General features: G+C 43.0%; 1 protein-coding gene across 12 annotated transcripts in view; it reads left to right on the forward strand.

Annotated features, from left to right (window-relative positions):
• Nucleotides 1–15,844, forward strand: part of ccser2a (coiled-coil serine-rich protein 2a) — a 46,896-nt gene extending 31,052 nt beyond the window's left edge. For 4 of the 12 annotated variants that reach the window (XM_077494893.1, XM_077494897.1, XM_077494896.1 and 1 more), the window contains exon 10: nucleotides 2,161–8,267. In XM_077494893.1, coding sequence (XP_077351019.1) covers nucleotides 2,161–2,715 — 555 coding nt within the window. In that variant the 3' untranslated portion in view covers nucleotides 2,716–8,267. Of the gene's footprint in view, nucleotides 1–2,160; nucleotides 8,268–8,379; nucleotides 8,489–8,865; nucleotides 9,094–15,815 lie in introns of those variants that run through there. The other 8 variants (XM_077494899.1, XM_077494901.1, XM_077494905.1 and 5 more) reach the window with 4 other exon arrangements.
• Nucleotides 15,845–16,172: the final 328 nt, after the last annotated feature.

Here is a 16,172-nt window from a genome sequence, read left to right on the forward strand (position 1 = left end):
GGGTCTTGCCAGGTGGAGCAAACGAGATGTCACACCTTCAAGTAAGATGGACACTCAAACAATCATTTTGCAATGGGGTTAAACATGTTTGGAACATTTCTGGAAAATTTACATGGGAAGTTAAAATGGGGAATTTTGGTGATATTTCAACATAGAAACTTTCAGTGGGAATTTTTGGGAATTAAGTACTAATTGAAGTGAGATAACTGGAATTGTATTATATTCAAGCACGAATGTAATTGTTTGGTTATAGATTTTTTTTCATATAATTTATTTGATCAAAAATATTTAATTTTAATTTAGTTTTTATTAGTTTTAGTATTAGTTTTTTAAAAAATGTTTTTTATAGTTATTTTAAGTTTTTAGGTTTTTAATTCTCAAAGTACTGTATGGCCTTCCTTCTTCTGTATGGACATACAACAATACCAAAATAATACATTTAGAATGAACGCCGAAAGCTCCTGATATTGACAAAGACAAAAAATAAAGCACATAGTTGCTGTAATTATAGTTTAATTTCAGAAACCTAAAATGTAGTTTCAGTCGGTTGTCTTTTATTATTATTATTTTTTTGTGCAAGCACTTTTGTTTTTAGTTTTTTCAACTCCATTTTTTCAATGCAAGCAAGTTTTGTTGCTCACAGAAAAAAAAAAAAGAGAGAAAATGCAGACGAGCCTATATGTAGACATTTTTCAGCAGTGTGTACCAGGAGATGGTGCTGTGGTCTCGGACATCCAAAGCCAGCATGCAATCCGTGGTGCTTAGAAACAGAAGGCAGAGTAGCCTGACCAGCACAGAATCTCACACATCCTGAAGAAATGGCGGTGCTAAAACACACTTCATGTTGTTAATAGCTCTGGCTAGCTTCAGGCGGATTCAGACTCATAGCGTAAATAAAGCGGCCATGCCTTAAAGAATACCCCTCAACACAACCAAGTAGGATTTCATCCTCTTTGGGTCACGGGTCATCGGGAAGCTGCATTTATGCACTGACAGATGAACACTGATGCTGCAACGTTGGCTTTTATTCTGACCCGAGCATCTGCGCCGTCACCTCTTGTTGACTGGATTTATCTAATAACACTCCTCGGCTTCCTTCTGAGCGGTTGCGAGAAGGTCAGCGTTACCTTCTAGATCCAAGCGTCTGGTGGGAATGCGGCGGGTCAGCCGGGGTCACGGGTCCAGCATTGTGCGTTACAGGTTAATCATTGCAGCCCAGCTTACCGTTATATTGTCGACGTGACAACAAACAAGCTGTTCAAACGGATCTGTGAAATAATGACAATGTCAAGGTATTATATTTTATACTGAGAATGGAAGTGTCTTCAATGAACGTCACGCTGTCCCTTCCTTTGTTTTTGTATACTGAAAACATTTGGGTTTTAGATCAAAAGATGAATATGGGGCAAAAGTTCAGAATCCCAGCTTTTATTTCATGGTTTTTACATGTAGATGTGTTCAACAACTCAGGTCAGAGCAACTTTTGTTTGAACCCACCCACCTTTCAAGTGAGCAGAAGTATTGGAATAGATTAAATGAACTTAACATTTAATATTTGGTGGCGTAACCTTACTTGCATTTCAAATGCTTTTGCCAGCATTTACCAGCATTCAAATGTAATAAATGGGCACTTTATTGTGCCCGCGCACAATGTCAATAGCACTCCCATGGTGTTCTGTGGCTGTCCTGACATATTTTCCACTTAAAAAAGCGGCTCAGCACTTTGTGTCACAGGCGCCTTTGCGCTCCTCCGAATTGGTCTGAGGCGGCCCGTCACCGAGCGCCTCAAACGGCGTGAATCCAGCCGCTCGCACGCCAAGGTTATTCTCCTCTTAAGTGCTGAATCAGGGCTTCCTCCGTGACTTTGTCTCTCCCGTTCCAGGAATAGTTTGGTGACTGGCAGCGCAAACAAGCTGTGATGTTGCGAGCAAATAAACAAGTCAAAGATACGGAGACTTTTTGATTCAGAATTTCCTTTCGCAAGCTGCAAAAATATTCAAATGTCTTTGCGACATCAAACATGAAAAAATTTAAATAAAAAATTGTCATTTCTGGAGCAGCATCAAAAAACATCTCCAAGTCTGCCTCATTATGCTGTTTCATAACTATTTTATCCTCATTTTTTAATCCTTTGGATTTTTCTTTGCTCTTCCCCGGCAGCTTCAAATACCTTTCAACCTCAGCGAGCGTTTGCGCCCGGGAAAACCAGTAAAAACTCCCCCCACCGAGGGCCGCAGTGACCAGACGAGGGACGCGGGGGCCTGTTTTGACGCCGACGCTCCCCTTGATGGCCTCGCGTCAGACGTGTCGGCCCCGGCGGACCGGCTGCAGCTGAGGCACCGCAAGCGGCGGGACCCCGCGGCCGCGTCGCATGAACCGGTCGCCGCCGCGTCTCCTTATCGCGAGGGCACGTCACTTCCCGCTGTCAAGCCGCTCAGACAGTCGTCGTCGAAGCCGTTGGCCAGCAGGAGTCGGCAGCTGCCCCCGCCGTCCACAGGCCTTCCTTGCTTTAACGCCGGCGCCCGGCAGCAACACCCCGGCCGGTGTCGCACCTCGCCGCTTCAGCCTCGCGGGATCTCGGAACCCCCCGGCGGTCCTCGGGGCGGCGCGAACTCGGAGATGGCCAGCCGGGGATCGCTCGGGGAGACGACCAAGATGGCCGCCCCTTCGGGTCGCTCGTGTCTCCCCAAGCCAAAGATTCCCGAACCAAAATAGAAAGAAGAAGCTGCGCCGCTGTGGACTGACGACGTGCAGCTGCCAGTTTAGAATATGTAGCAAGATGAGCAACTCAACTCCACAGCGTGTAAGTCTGTATACGTGTCACTTTTACAAACGTTCAGCACAGGGGTGGGCCAAGTATGACGCGTTACGTTATTCAATGTATTTATTCTTTTCTAAAATTCATTTTTCATGAAGTAACTGGTGAATTGATAGGTTGTACATATTAAGATAAAACATCTCCGCAAAAGATTTACATATACAGTTATGTATTTATTTAATTATAAAACAGTTAATTATTAAGTTACAGTATTCATGGAGATTTGGGACGAGCACTGTCACAAATAGTGAAAACACAAATTGACCCCCCCACACACACACTTCTAAAGTTGCCCAACAGTTTACACATTACTGTAACACAAAGTGAAATACTTTATTTGAAACTCATCTTACAACGTTAGCCTTAAACGTAAATGGCTTGCAGATGATTTGAGTCTGGAAAAAATGCTCCGGAAGTGCACATGTGCAGTTATATACGCAAAGACCTGCTGACACCAGCTACTATGTTCCTCTTAGCATTGGCTTTGGCGCCATCTTGTGGCAGCTTGGAACATTATTAAAAAAAAAACACGGTATGAATTTTCAGTGAATAGCTGAGAATAGGGCGGCACAGTGGACGATTGGTTAGCACATTCGCCTCACAGTGCTGAGGACGCAAGAACGAGTCCAGGCTTCGGTCTTCCTGGGTGGGGTTTGCATGTTCTCCCCGTGCCTGTGTGGGTTTTCTCCGGGTACTCCAGTCCCCTCCCACATTCCAAAGACGTGCTTGGCAGGTTAATTGGGCGCTTTGCATTGTCCCTGGGTGTGCTTATGAGTGTGGATGGTTGTTCGTCTCTGTGTGCCCTGCGGATTGGCAGGCAACCAGTTCAGGGTGTACCCCTGTGATAGACTCCAGCACCCCTGCGACCCTTGTGGTGAAAAGCGGTTAAGAAAATGGATGGATGGATAGCGGAGGATAGTTTCCACAGAAAAGAACGTGAAGAGGTACATTTTGAGAATTGCTGAGGGTAATTATTAAAAATAATAAATAGATTTAATTATGAATTTAGTGTTAAAATCAACAATTTTATGTATTATTTTTATTTTTTTCACCTCATATATACAATCTACCCGTTTTAAATTTCAAATACTGGCCTTGAGTCCAAAACCGCGCTTTCTCTCAGTGTCCCATTCACAAAAGTCACTTTGAGTCCCTTCTGCTGTCTAACTTACTCGCTCAATTCACGAACGAAACAATATTGCTCGCCCTCGCGCGGCCGCGCCCTCCGACCCACGGCGGCGCAGCGTTTTTAAAGGTGGCACAGACGCGACCTTTTACAGTGTCGCTGAAGGGCCCCGGGAGGTGGAGCGTGGAGGCTAAAAACAAGTTGTGCTGGAGAAAAGTGAGTCATGGCAGAAAAGGTGGATTAGGTGTGAGAGACAAAGCTGTCTCGCACAAAAGAGCCAATGTGTGTAGTGCAAGACAGCAGCACTATAAAGTCACTAATGAGATCCAATACAAGACCTGTTCTGCTTTACAAAGACATCTATCCATCCGTTTTTGTATAGCTCTTGTCCTCATTTGGGAGGCAGGTGAGCAGGAATCTATTCCAGCTGACACCCTGAACTGGTCGCCAGTCAATCGCAGGGCACAAGCAACCTTTCAAAACAGTGGAAAGCAGTTTGAAGAGTTGTTTGTTTTTGTTTAAAAAAAAATGCTTGATATCCATTTGAAGGTCTGTGTACTAATCAATAGGACTGCAAATATAAAATATTTTAGCATTCGAGTAGCCTACTTAAAATTCTACTGATTGAGTATTCAGTTGGGTAAAGTATATATTTGCTTAGTTAACTCTTACTGCCACGTTATCCAAAAAGACTGTCAGCCAATTTTGAGCATTTTCACTCATCTTTCAAGGCAAACAGAAAATTACGTGCTATGACTACATAAACATGGTCGATACCATGTGAAAGATATTTTGATTCCATTCTCTCATTAGAAAAAATGATTCTTTTTTTTTTTATTTAAAAAAAAAAAAAAAAAGAAGAAGAAAAAATGATTCTACCTTATTCCGCTCTTTAGTAATTAGCATTTGAAAAATAGGTAGTTTGAATGACGTGAAGAAAAAAATGAGCAAAGAAGCTTTTTGTAAAAAGATACATTTTCTGCACAACAGTGACTTTGATACTAATATTTTTTGTTTAGTAACGCTCTGGGAATGATATTTAATGGGACAAACACTGATTATTCACAACATCAATTAACGTTAATGGCAGTACTCGTTGGGATTTCCGTTAACGTCAGTCAATGTTAACGGCAGGAAAAGACTTAAAGGCGAAGTGAACCCAAAAATCTTCTTTACAATATGTTCTATGCGGCCCAACTAGTCTAAACACGGTATTCTGATTAAAATTGTGTTTGTGAAATATGAATTAATCCCGCAAAATCCACCCGCTTTTATCCATCACAGCGGGCGGCCACTTTGCTACTTAACTGTCGACTAGCAATGACATCACAGTTGCTTAGGTATCGACCAATCACGGCTCACAAAGTTTTACTAAAGATGAGCTGTGATTAGTTATTGCCTGAGCCCCATATACTAGCATAGATTGTAGATTCAGCCTTTGAAAAGTAGTCCAATGGCACTTTGTTGCTAGCCATTAGCCGCGAATGCAGTCGCTGAGACAAGTTAAGTCAACCGCAACAATGACAGGAACCTCAAAATAAAAGCATATGAAGGGTATTGTATTAATGCCCACGTAGTTGTGTTATTTGGAAGGCTTTTATTTTGAAGTAGGCCTTTGTTGTATTGGCGTGCATCAAGGATAAACAAACACTCAAATGGCTTTTCATAACCCCGCCTTGCCCCAAGCCATTTGTGTGTGCACGTGTGCCTATTTTTTGGGGTTGTTAGCGTTGTGACAACCAGCCAACAAATGTTTAATTTATAATCACTCCAATATCAACTATCAGGCCTTCATTTAAGTGTTTGCCTCTCGCTCTCTCCTCCATCTGTCCACTTAAATCCGACACTTTTGTTTTAAATGAACTCTGTTTATCTCCCCTTTTTCTTTTCTTTTTTTTTTTTTCTTTTTTTCGGTACTGTCAACCGCACCCTAGCACGTCCCCGCATGGCGAGCAGCGGTGTGTTAAGAAGAGCCACTGACAGGGGACTCTGCTCTCTTCACTGTCGGGGCCGCGTGACCGCTCGCCTCTGTACGCCTCTGGCAGGGACCGCTCGACTGCGTCCCCTCCACATAGACGCGCACACCCTCCCAAACACATGCAGGCACTGTGACACAAGTAGAACGGACGTGAAAGGAACACATACACACCGACACATACAGCGGAACCTCGAAAGTCGAACGCAACATGTGCGTCGGTCCAACGCTAATCAGACAGTCGCGACTTACAGAAGTCCGACATCAATTCACATAACACAAATTGGAAGGTCGCTATTTCCTACAGTATTAGAAAGAAGGAAAAAAAAAAAGACTAAAAATAGGTCATTTGGTGAATTTGCTAAAAGCTGACTTGAGGATTTAGCGTGTTTAGCAGCTAACGTTAGCATGTGCCTTTACAGACGGACTTTTAATATTTTGCAAGTGACCGTCTCCTTTTTAGTCAAATATTTTCACGCGCTTGAGGCACTTCTTCTTGTTCTCTGCGAAGCGTCTGTCCTGTACGTGCCGAAAACGTGATCGCCAATCAATCAACCGCAAACACTAACCGTCATTGCGAAGTGGTTAAATCGACTGGTTGGTTCGACCCCAAATTCAGTTTATAAACAATTTAAGGTCACGCACTAACAATGGATGACTTAATATTTTGTTCAACTTTTGTTCAATAATAAAAAAAAAAAAAGGTTTGTAACAAAATGCTTGCAGTATCTCAAGGTTTTGTGAATGTGAAAGACAATTTTTGCTAATTAAGTAGACAAACAGGATTTGCTTTAGTGCGCCATATAAAATGATGTGGCGGACCCCTGGGTGTGATTTTATTTATCTTTTTGTTCATTTTTGCGACTTTCATCCATTTTCTGTACCACTTATCCTTGTTAACAGTTGTTGAAAGCTGAAGTCATTGCAGGGACAAACATTTAACACCGTCTCTGTGTAGGACGTGAACTGCTACACTATCCGTAACTTTTTTTTTTCTTTTTTTGGTCGACTTTTCCTAGAATATTAAGGTCAAATTCCAAATTATGGTCATTTGAATTAGCTTCCATTGAAATGAAACAGAATGGGAGGGTTTATGTTCGGCGGATCCATCGAACAGCTGCTGGATGTTTTCAGCCGTGTGCCAAACCGACCAAACAAACCCAACGCGGAAAGCCAAAAACAAACAAAATGGAGGCTGACGCAACGGGGAGAGCCAGAGAGCAAACCGTAAACGTCAAAGGCGCCCGTGAAACTGTTTGGATATCGGAGGGGACGACGAGTGGCTGGCCAGTGTGTGAGTAGACGAGCGTGAGGTGGAATATGTTTGTTTGGACGCGATGTGCTCCGGGGTGGGTGTCGCCCCCCCCCCGACCACTTCACCCCTCTCAAGCCGTGTCACTCAATGCTCTCTAATGCCTACCCAGAAATCAATGCGGTGTGTTTGTGTGTGTCAAGGATGCGTCTGCCCACAGGGCGGGAAGGCAAACACGGTGCCCGGCACAAAAACAAAAAAAAAAAAGCAGGGCCAGCGCCGTCCTTCTCCCCGCCGCGTGCCGCTGGAAAGCCCTAATCTCCAAATCAATGCCCTCGCTCGGTTTAAAAGTGCGGCCAATCAGTCTCGCTCCCGCCGAAAGCACAAAGCCTGAAATCACTGCGGCACCGTCGATCAATTCTCACGCGGGGGGGGAACTTGGTTAACTTGTTTTTTTTTAGGCTGTTTTTTTGTTAGCTGTGTTAGCGGCATTTGCACAAGGAGGAAATGCCGCTAGAGGAAGACGGCTTGTTGCCGCGTGATGGATTGTTGCGTCAGTCTAGTTAACGCTCGATTGAGAAGTCTACGTCATGGAATTGAAGCATATTTTGCACTTTTTCAGCTTCCTTTTGACCTCAAATTGGCTGCGGAAGTCGTTGCTATTTATCGACTGTTTACGCGTAATTTTATTTAAGGGCCAGTAATGTCAATCTTGCGATGCTCTTTCTCATTCAGTGCAATTAAAGAAAGTTGCGGGCAATGTGCATAAAAGTGTCGGAAGTCAGAATGGAAAGCTTGAAACGTCGAAATATTTTTGAGCTGCTCATCGTTTTCATCAAAAGCCGCAAGAACTAGACGAAAAAATAAAAATATCGGCCATGCTTTAGATGATGACTATTATTTACTGACTTGCATGTGGTCGCAGGCTGTGCAATATCGTAAAAAAAACTGACTAACCCGATGCACTTAATGTTCATAATGTCAATTCGAATATGCTGCCCACCAATGAGAGGTCATTCGTGTGCACGTACTGTAAACTGTCAATTCCAACTCTTCTGGTTGTATCACTGGAAATAAACTACAATTTGCAAACAAACGTTCTCTTGATCATTTGGAAATTGATTTTTTTTTTTTTTTTTTTAACTTGTGCACAGTCTAATGTCTGGAGTGCTTGCCTATTTCCAGTGATCCATTTTGAATTTTGACAGACTGTGACGCAAAAGTGAGGCTAATTCACATGATACCGCTCCCATGATTTGGAAGCTAGGTGGGGTGAAGCCCAATAGCCACTTTCAAGCTGGACTCCAAAGCCAAAAGGTAAGCTGATCTGCAAGTGTTCGCTCAGTGTAGCATTAGGTAACAGCATTATCCGCTTCAAATGTTTTGCAAAATTGTTGACGTGCGGGTGTGATGAAGAGCTGCATCCACAAGTGAAAATGCTATTGATGAGTTTATGATGACATGTTGGTCATGTTTGATGATGTCGGAGACAGTTTGAAGTCTCATCACTTTTTCAGTGTCTTTATTAAGGATTTTTTTTTATTTTTTATTTTTTTTAAGAACTATATTGACAACTACAACATTGGATTGGATTACATGATAGTTTTGCTACCATATGCCCAAATCATGTTGTAATAGATAATTTAATAGTGCATATTTTAAATGTTTGTTTGGCTGTTTTTTTTTCCCCCTAGAGCCACTGCCATACAAGGCAGCCCAACATGGTTCCCCACATGATAAAGTCGGATGATGGACGAGGTTGTTGAATGCCTACTAAGAGATTATCATCAGGTGCGCCATATGAAATTATCCAGCTTCACATAATTGGACGAATAATTATTTACTACAAATAATGTATCTTTGTTCATCTACTGCATATATACCGGTTTCACTATAGCGACAGAACGATTAAAAGCATGGAGCATTTATTAGGCTGACTCTAAATTGTCATGTTTTAACATGCAAAATAAAAAAATATATATATATATATATATATTTTTTAGGGATGTAACGATATCCAAACATCACGATACGATATTATCACGATATGAAGGTCACGATACGATAATTATCACGATATTGTGGGGAGTTTGGCGATATTTAAAAAAGATCACAATATTGTAAAAAAAAAAAAAAAGAGCTCATACTTAAAAAAAGCACAATATTGTGCTTTCGTACATAACAGCAACGCATATAAACCACCGACAATCTCTAATAACAATACTGAGGCACTTACTTGCTAATGCAAGCACACATTGATCGCTTCACAACCAAATTAGGTTCCCCTTCAGCTGACAATTAGCATAGATTTGAAACATAGAAGGCCAAAACATCCCTATTGAAAATTAAATTGCACTAATAAACTAGCCACTAGAGGGTGCTAGAACTGCACAAAACGGTGGCAGTTTGAATATCACGATATTGCCCTTATTGTGACATCCCTATTATGTTTTCAAGGTCTTTAAACACACTTTAAAGTAATTCAAAATCATTGATTTCATATATTGAGAGAGAACAGGAAGAGCAATGTCAAGACAAAAACAAATCCCCCCCCCCCCACACACACACACACACAAACACTAGCAAGTTTATGAGCTCGCTATATACACCAATAATCATGGCCAAAAGTGTACATCATAAAATGAAACCACAACCAATTGCTTTCGGTAGTTGTAAAATTGAGGACAGGAGAAGATTGAGATTTTCAATCATCTCTTCGGCAAAAATGAGTCTGAACTTGAAATACTTCCGGCTTTCTCTTCTTATAGTGTGCTGCCACTTTTTGTGTTATTACACGCAAAAAATGGGAAACAAAATTGCGATAACTGGACAAAGAAGAATCACAAAAACCCGAGATGGATGGTGGTTTAACTGTCTTGTTTTCAAACTCATTTTGAGAGCAGTTTCCACATTTTTGACCTGTCAACGCCAAGATAGCTACCTATGCAGGTAAAAACATGGTCTCTCCGGTAAAAAAAAAAAAAGTTTTGCCTCGCTATCCACTCTGGATTCTTTTGTTTTTTTGTGCGGGCTCCAGCTGCGACTGAGATTCATGTCCCCGGGAGAGGGAGTGTATTAGTAACAGAGCGGCGGCTGGCGAGGCCCTGGCAGGTACCTCCATCACCTCGGACTTGCCTCCCCTCCCACGCATTGATCAAATCCCCGCGTGTGGTTAAGTGCACTGCAGAAAGCGATCTGCTGCCAGACAAAGAGACTCTCCAACAACTGGGCCCTGTCGTGCCCCTCCTGCTTTCTCCCCATTTGGAAGCACTTCAGCACTTCACAAACTGGAGACCTTCCCGTTTAGTGTGCAGTGTTCGTACACGCGCGCGCGGGTTTTGCGCTTTGCCGGATGTCGACAAGCAATCCCGAGCGGTCTGAAATCCGATTCCTGCGCGGCATGCTAAGTTAACACGAGCGCACGGCGAATGTGACTCCCGGCGCGACATGTCCATCGTCAACATGTTTGAAGGACAGATTCATTCACACGGTGTTTTTCCAGCCGTTATTCCACCAACAACAACACGGTGACGCGAGACGTTGCGTTCATTCCTCGCCCTTGTTTGCGCCGCTTGCAAAAGCTTGGGGTTGTGCATTGTTTTATAGGCCTGATGAATGAGTTGATATATATTTCATTGCAAATAAAAGAGCACGATAAGGAAGGCTCAGCTTACCTGTCATGCTTGTTTTAAGTAATGAATGGAAATGTTGCTGACTGAACATCATTTAGCACATTTTCTTGAATTGGTCATTACAATAATGTGACGGGGAAAGCAGAATTGAGGTTACCTGAAAAAAAAGAAACGTGGGAGGCCCTGTTTATCATATCGCAAAAATATATTGTCGCTGCCATGTAAAAAACTGTGAAAAACATTTGTTCTGTTTTTTTTTTTTTTTTTTTTTTTTTAATAAAGATTTTTGGGAAGTCTGTGTTCAGTTTCATCCGAAAAACTAAAATGTAAAAAAAAAAAAAAACATAAATAAATAAAATGACATGATTTTTCACATAGCAAATTAATATGCGATCATTTTTTTCAAAGTTCTTTTTCCATGTTTTTTTTTTAACAACAGAATACATTTAGCTCATGCTAAAATAAAAAATAAAAAAATAACCATAAATTAAAATGAAAGTTCATTTTTGTGCTTCAATTAGAATCGTTAAATTACTAAAAACACTTTGACTTGCGGTCTTTTAAGCTTTTACATTGACAATTGTATACATAAGACAAATGTAAACATAAGTCACAACGTCAGATTACAACAATAATGCAAACAAATCTGCGGCTTTATCTCTTCAACTTTTCACGTGTCATGAAACAATCATACGTAAACGTGGACTCCACTTGGTAAGCACTGAGTTTATTTAACTAAACAATATACAGTATTTAAAAATATTGTCACACTCTTAAAATAATAACCTAAGTCATATTTTTTATTTTTTTTAAATGCCTTTAATAACAGATAATCATCACTTCTACCACGGAAATAAACTTACTAAATATAACACTGATTTCTTTAAAAGTGGAAGAAAAAAAAAGACTTATTTTTAGGAAGGTGGCAATATGCTACTTATAATCAAAATAAATAAACCCAACATTTTTTTTTCTCCAAATTACAGCTCTTTGTAGTTTGAAAATTGCACTCTACTACGTTGCAATGTGATTTGAAATTGATGAATTCCTACTTTCTACAAACGTGACCAAAACGTTTCATTTTTCCTGAATCTGTCGTGCTGCTGGCTTTTATATTACAATCACTGAGATGCGTCTAACGCCACATTTGATATTTACGTAGTGCATATCAAAATCACATCAGCATTACTCAAATCTAATGAGTTGGAGATGAGAGGGGTGGGGTGGTGGTGGGGGACTAACAACAAGCAGTACCACAAAGACAAAACAAGCTGGGAAGCTCCAGATCAAAAGAGCCTTCACAAAAGGAGGTTTAAAAAAAAAAAGTGAGACATCATTACAGGTGCAAGCCCTCGTTGCTGCTTCGACGCAAGCCTCTAATGTGAAGGTTCGGACTCGGATGGGTGAGGGCCAAACAGATCGATGAGCGCCTCTTACAAACATGCTAAACGAGGCTTTTTCGGCTTTAATGAAACCCTACCTCCCTGGAAGCCAACAGAGACGAACGGAGTGGGAGCAAACGATTCCCCGCGTGAGTCGGCAAAGGCAACAGCTCGCACTTCAAATGGCCTCCCCGACCGCACCGTAGAAAAGTAGAGCACAAAACGTTTGTCACACTTTTACGGAGCCCCTAAGGTGACATGGTAGAAAAAAAACAACTTTGCGTTCCCCCGCAAAACGAACGCAATCTTCGCGAGAGAACGCAAAGTTGTTGTTTTTTTCGCCTACCATGTCACCTTAGCTGCTCCGTAAACACTTCCGGGTCATCTTCCCTGCGACCAAAAGCGACGTGTAAACAAAGCAGTGGGAAATTACATGCTCCATCCTCGTCGCTTTGGGAAAGCTTTCCCACTGCTTTGTTTCATGTTTACAAACGTTCCGTCCTCGTCGCTTTTGGTCACATGGAAGATGACCCGGAAGTGTTTACGGCGCAGCGAAGGTGACATGGTAGGTGAAAAAAACAACAACTTTGAGTTCCCTCGCAAAACAACTTTGCGTTCCCTCGCAAAACAACTTTGCGTTCCCTCACTTGGCTTTCCGTCCACTCGTGATCGAACGTTGCTCCCGGGAACCTTTGGGGCGGATTTACAAGACAAAGGCAAATCAATAGAGATGTGAAACAATTGTTAGTGATCAAGCAAAGGGTCAGCAAGCAATGGGTGGCCACTGGCCACTGTCTCGAGTATTCATCCATTTTCTGTATCGCTTATCCCGGTGAGGCTTGCATGCGAGCTGGAGCCGATCCCTTGCTGAGTTTTGGGCGAGAGGCGGGGCTAACACCAAGTCGCCACTCAATCGCAAGGCGGCTGTATTGATTCTGAAACGTAAGATTGCTTATCCCGCGTCGAGACTTTGAGCTATTCGGGAAAAGCGGAATAAACATCGGCGAGTTCATGAATTTTTGCCTTCCAGCATGAAAACAATTTATACTTCAGATTGGCTGCGTCGGTTTGTGCTACCATTTCTAATATTCCACTTCATCTGCGCCCCAGATAGCCTATTTGGGCTCGGGAGCAGATTCCCCCCCCCGAGTTGTCACGTCGGCCGCGGCCTCCCGCGTTCTCGTCAATTACCCGGCGATGTGGCGGGACACGTCAGCGGAGGCCGAGGTGAGGCCCCCCCCCCCCTTTTGCGAGATGCCGCCGCGCTGATGCGGAGTGACGCTTGGCGTAAAAAGTGCCCCTGCAGAAAATGGCACAGAGGTGGAAAAGTGTCAAGTTCATCAGGCTGCGGAGGAGACTTCCCATCAAGTGCGTTTAAGGGGATGTCTTGGGGGAAAAGCGCATGTCGACTGACAAGGGGACTCATTCGCCTGTGACCTCGGCTGTCCAGGTCGCAATGAGTCAGCACCTGTGTCACGCTCTTTTCAAAAGATGCTGGACTCTTTTCTTCCAATCAGGCTAGTTTAACTCATTCACTGCCATTGACGGAAAAAGACGTCAAATGATACATTTTTGCTGGGCTGGCAGTGAATGTGTTCATAACTATTTTTAATATTAACATTTGAAGGGATTATCATACCATTAAAGAGAGTGGTCATCATAATCAGGAGCTAAGCAAACCAAGGATTTGGATGACTGCCCTTTGGAACCACTACTTTTTGGGATATATTCATAAAAATGTGTTTTAGTTGAATTTGATCTAGTTTTGGGTTGTAGTTTGCAGTTTTTTTAAACATAAGGTAAGATTATAAAAAAAACGGTCGCCGTCTTTGGAATGTGCTCAGCTCTCGTCAAATATTCACCTCACACGCTCTCCGAATTACACACTCAATGACTTCATAGCTTGTCTGCTTCCCTTTCGTCGTCGTTGCCGTCTTCTCCCCCCGAGGCGTCGGCCGCTTGACACGGACCCGTGCCAAGCGGCCGCCGCGTCGGGCAGTAGCGGGGGGGAGGGAAAAAAAGGTTACCTGTCGACCGCAGCCCTTTAATACAGCTTGTCCTCATGAGTGCTGCCTTTTTGTGTCGTCGCCGTTTTTATTTTTTTAAGTGCGAACCGGCGAGGGGAAGAGCGACGGCGTGAAGTGATGCAGAGAGACGAGGCGAAGTCCTGCGCTTGAAATATTTATCGTCGCAGGCCCGCAGACCACATTTGCTTAACTTTCACACTCCCGCGCAGGGGTAAAGGGGGGGGGGGGGGGGGGCGACGTAGCAGCTGCGAGCGCGTTAAATGATGTCTTCCGATCCAGCTGCTCCTTGCTGCCTCGTCTTCACGTTTGCCTTTAAATATTTGTCGTGACAGAGAAAGTGTAAGGGGAGGGAGCGCTCCAACTCGCCGCGGCTCCAGCAGCCGGTCGGCCTGACCCGGCTTGCTGGGGCTCGGCGCTAATGCCAGCAAGTAATGTGACTTGATTCGTTTGAACCGTGTTGTTATACTCACGTAAACAACACTTTAAATGACACATTTTGGAAAATTGGATTTTTATTGTTTGTATACTCTTATAAGTCTAACCCGAATCTGAACACTAACCCCTAAAAGTTAGCTAATGCTACGTTAGCCATACTACCAAAACACTACTGCTGCATTCGAGGATGGTCGGAAGTGAGAAATATCCGAGTTCAAACCAGGAAGTGCGTCCGGGAACTCGGAAATTCCACTCTCGAAGTCGGAAAAAAACAAGGACGCCGACTTCACCGGCGGGCTACAATGTGATATCACTCTGAATGGCAAAACACAATTTACTCGAGTATAAAACTAGATAGCTTTCTTCATTCATAAATATTTACCATAACTTCATGTAACGCAACGTACGTGACAGTATTGCCGCTATATCCCTGCATGATAAACTACTTAACTGTATGGAATGCTTATGAAATAAGATTAAAACAATAAATGAAGCAAAATTGCAAAAAAGGTAACTTTTCTGGAGGTCAAATTGAGTTTTGAGGACCAAAATAAAAAACAATTTATCACTATCCGCCATTTTGGTTGTTTACTTTGACCTCGGAACGCTTTGAGGTCGGAACTGGGAAATTTCAACTCGGATATTTCCGACTTCCGACAGTCCTCGAATGCAGCGTAACCATCTGTTAAGTCATCTGGGATGAGCTCCGGCTGCCCAACGAGGTCTAACACAATCGGAAAATAGTTTGTCAAATTCCTCATGGGGTCCCTCATGGCGCTGAAGTCGTCCGTCGATCGCTTACATTAAAGTCAGCTAATTTGCCGCATTTTTACGGCCCTCGTCAAAGAGTGTAACGCGGTGCCAGTTAACTTGGCCGGCCTCCTCATTTCGTCTCTCCTCTCCCGGGCCGGATAAGTGAGCTCGGAGTCGCGCGGCCCCTCTGCAGAGACTTGTTGTCGCTCACCCCGACTCCCAACGCAAAGGACAGCTGCGGCAATAACTCTGACATAATGATCTCGAAAAAGCGGCGATCTGCCGCAGAGTGGCGACACATTAAAAGGCCGAGTGCCGTGGGGGGGGGGGCTCACTTCAAGAGGATTTCCTAATACTTTCCGAGGAATGTGGAAGACGCTCATGCTATAAATATATATATTTTTTTTTTTGGCAGGAGAGCTTGCAAAAGTACAAGTAATATGCTGATATTTCAGCACAGCCAGCGAGAAACCGAGATGTCCACTTCTACACCTGATGTGCCTTGAAGCAGCATGCCGGCGTAATTATAATCCAGCTATTGCTTTTAAATTACAGCCTGCTAATGAGCTGCTTGCCGGGGCAAAGTAAGTAAAGACTATTGCACTTTTCTCGTAAGATCAGCGTAAAGAACATGTGAAAGCGTTTAACGTTCATCTCGTCGGCAAGTGTTTAAAAGACAAAAGTAGCAGACGTTCTTGTTTTTAGGAAAAGAACTTGTTTGATTGCATATATATAAATTCTTAATATATTTTTTTGTCCCCATCTGCTCAAT

The sequence above is a fragment of the Festucalex cinctus genome, chromosome 14, assembly GCF_051991245.1.
Source record: "Festucalex cinctus isolate MCC-2025b chromosome 14, RoL_Fcin_1.0, whole genome shotgun sequence".
NCBI classification, from domain to species: Eukaryota; Metazoa; Chordata; class Actinopteri; order Syngnathiformes; family Syngnathidae; genus Festucalex; species Festucalex cinctus.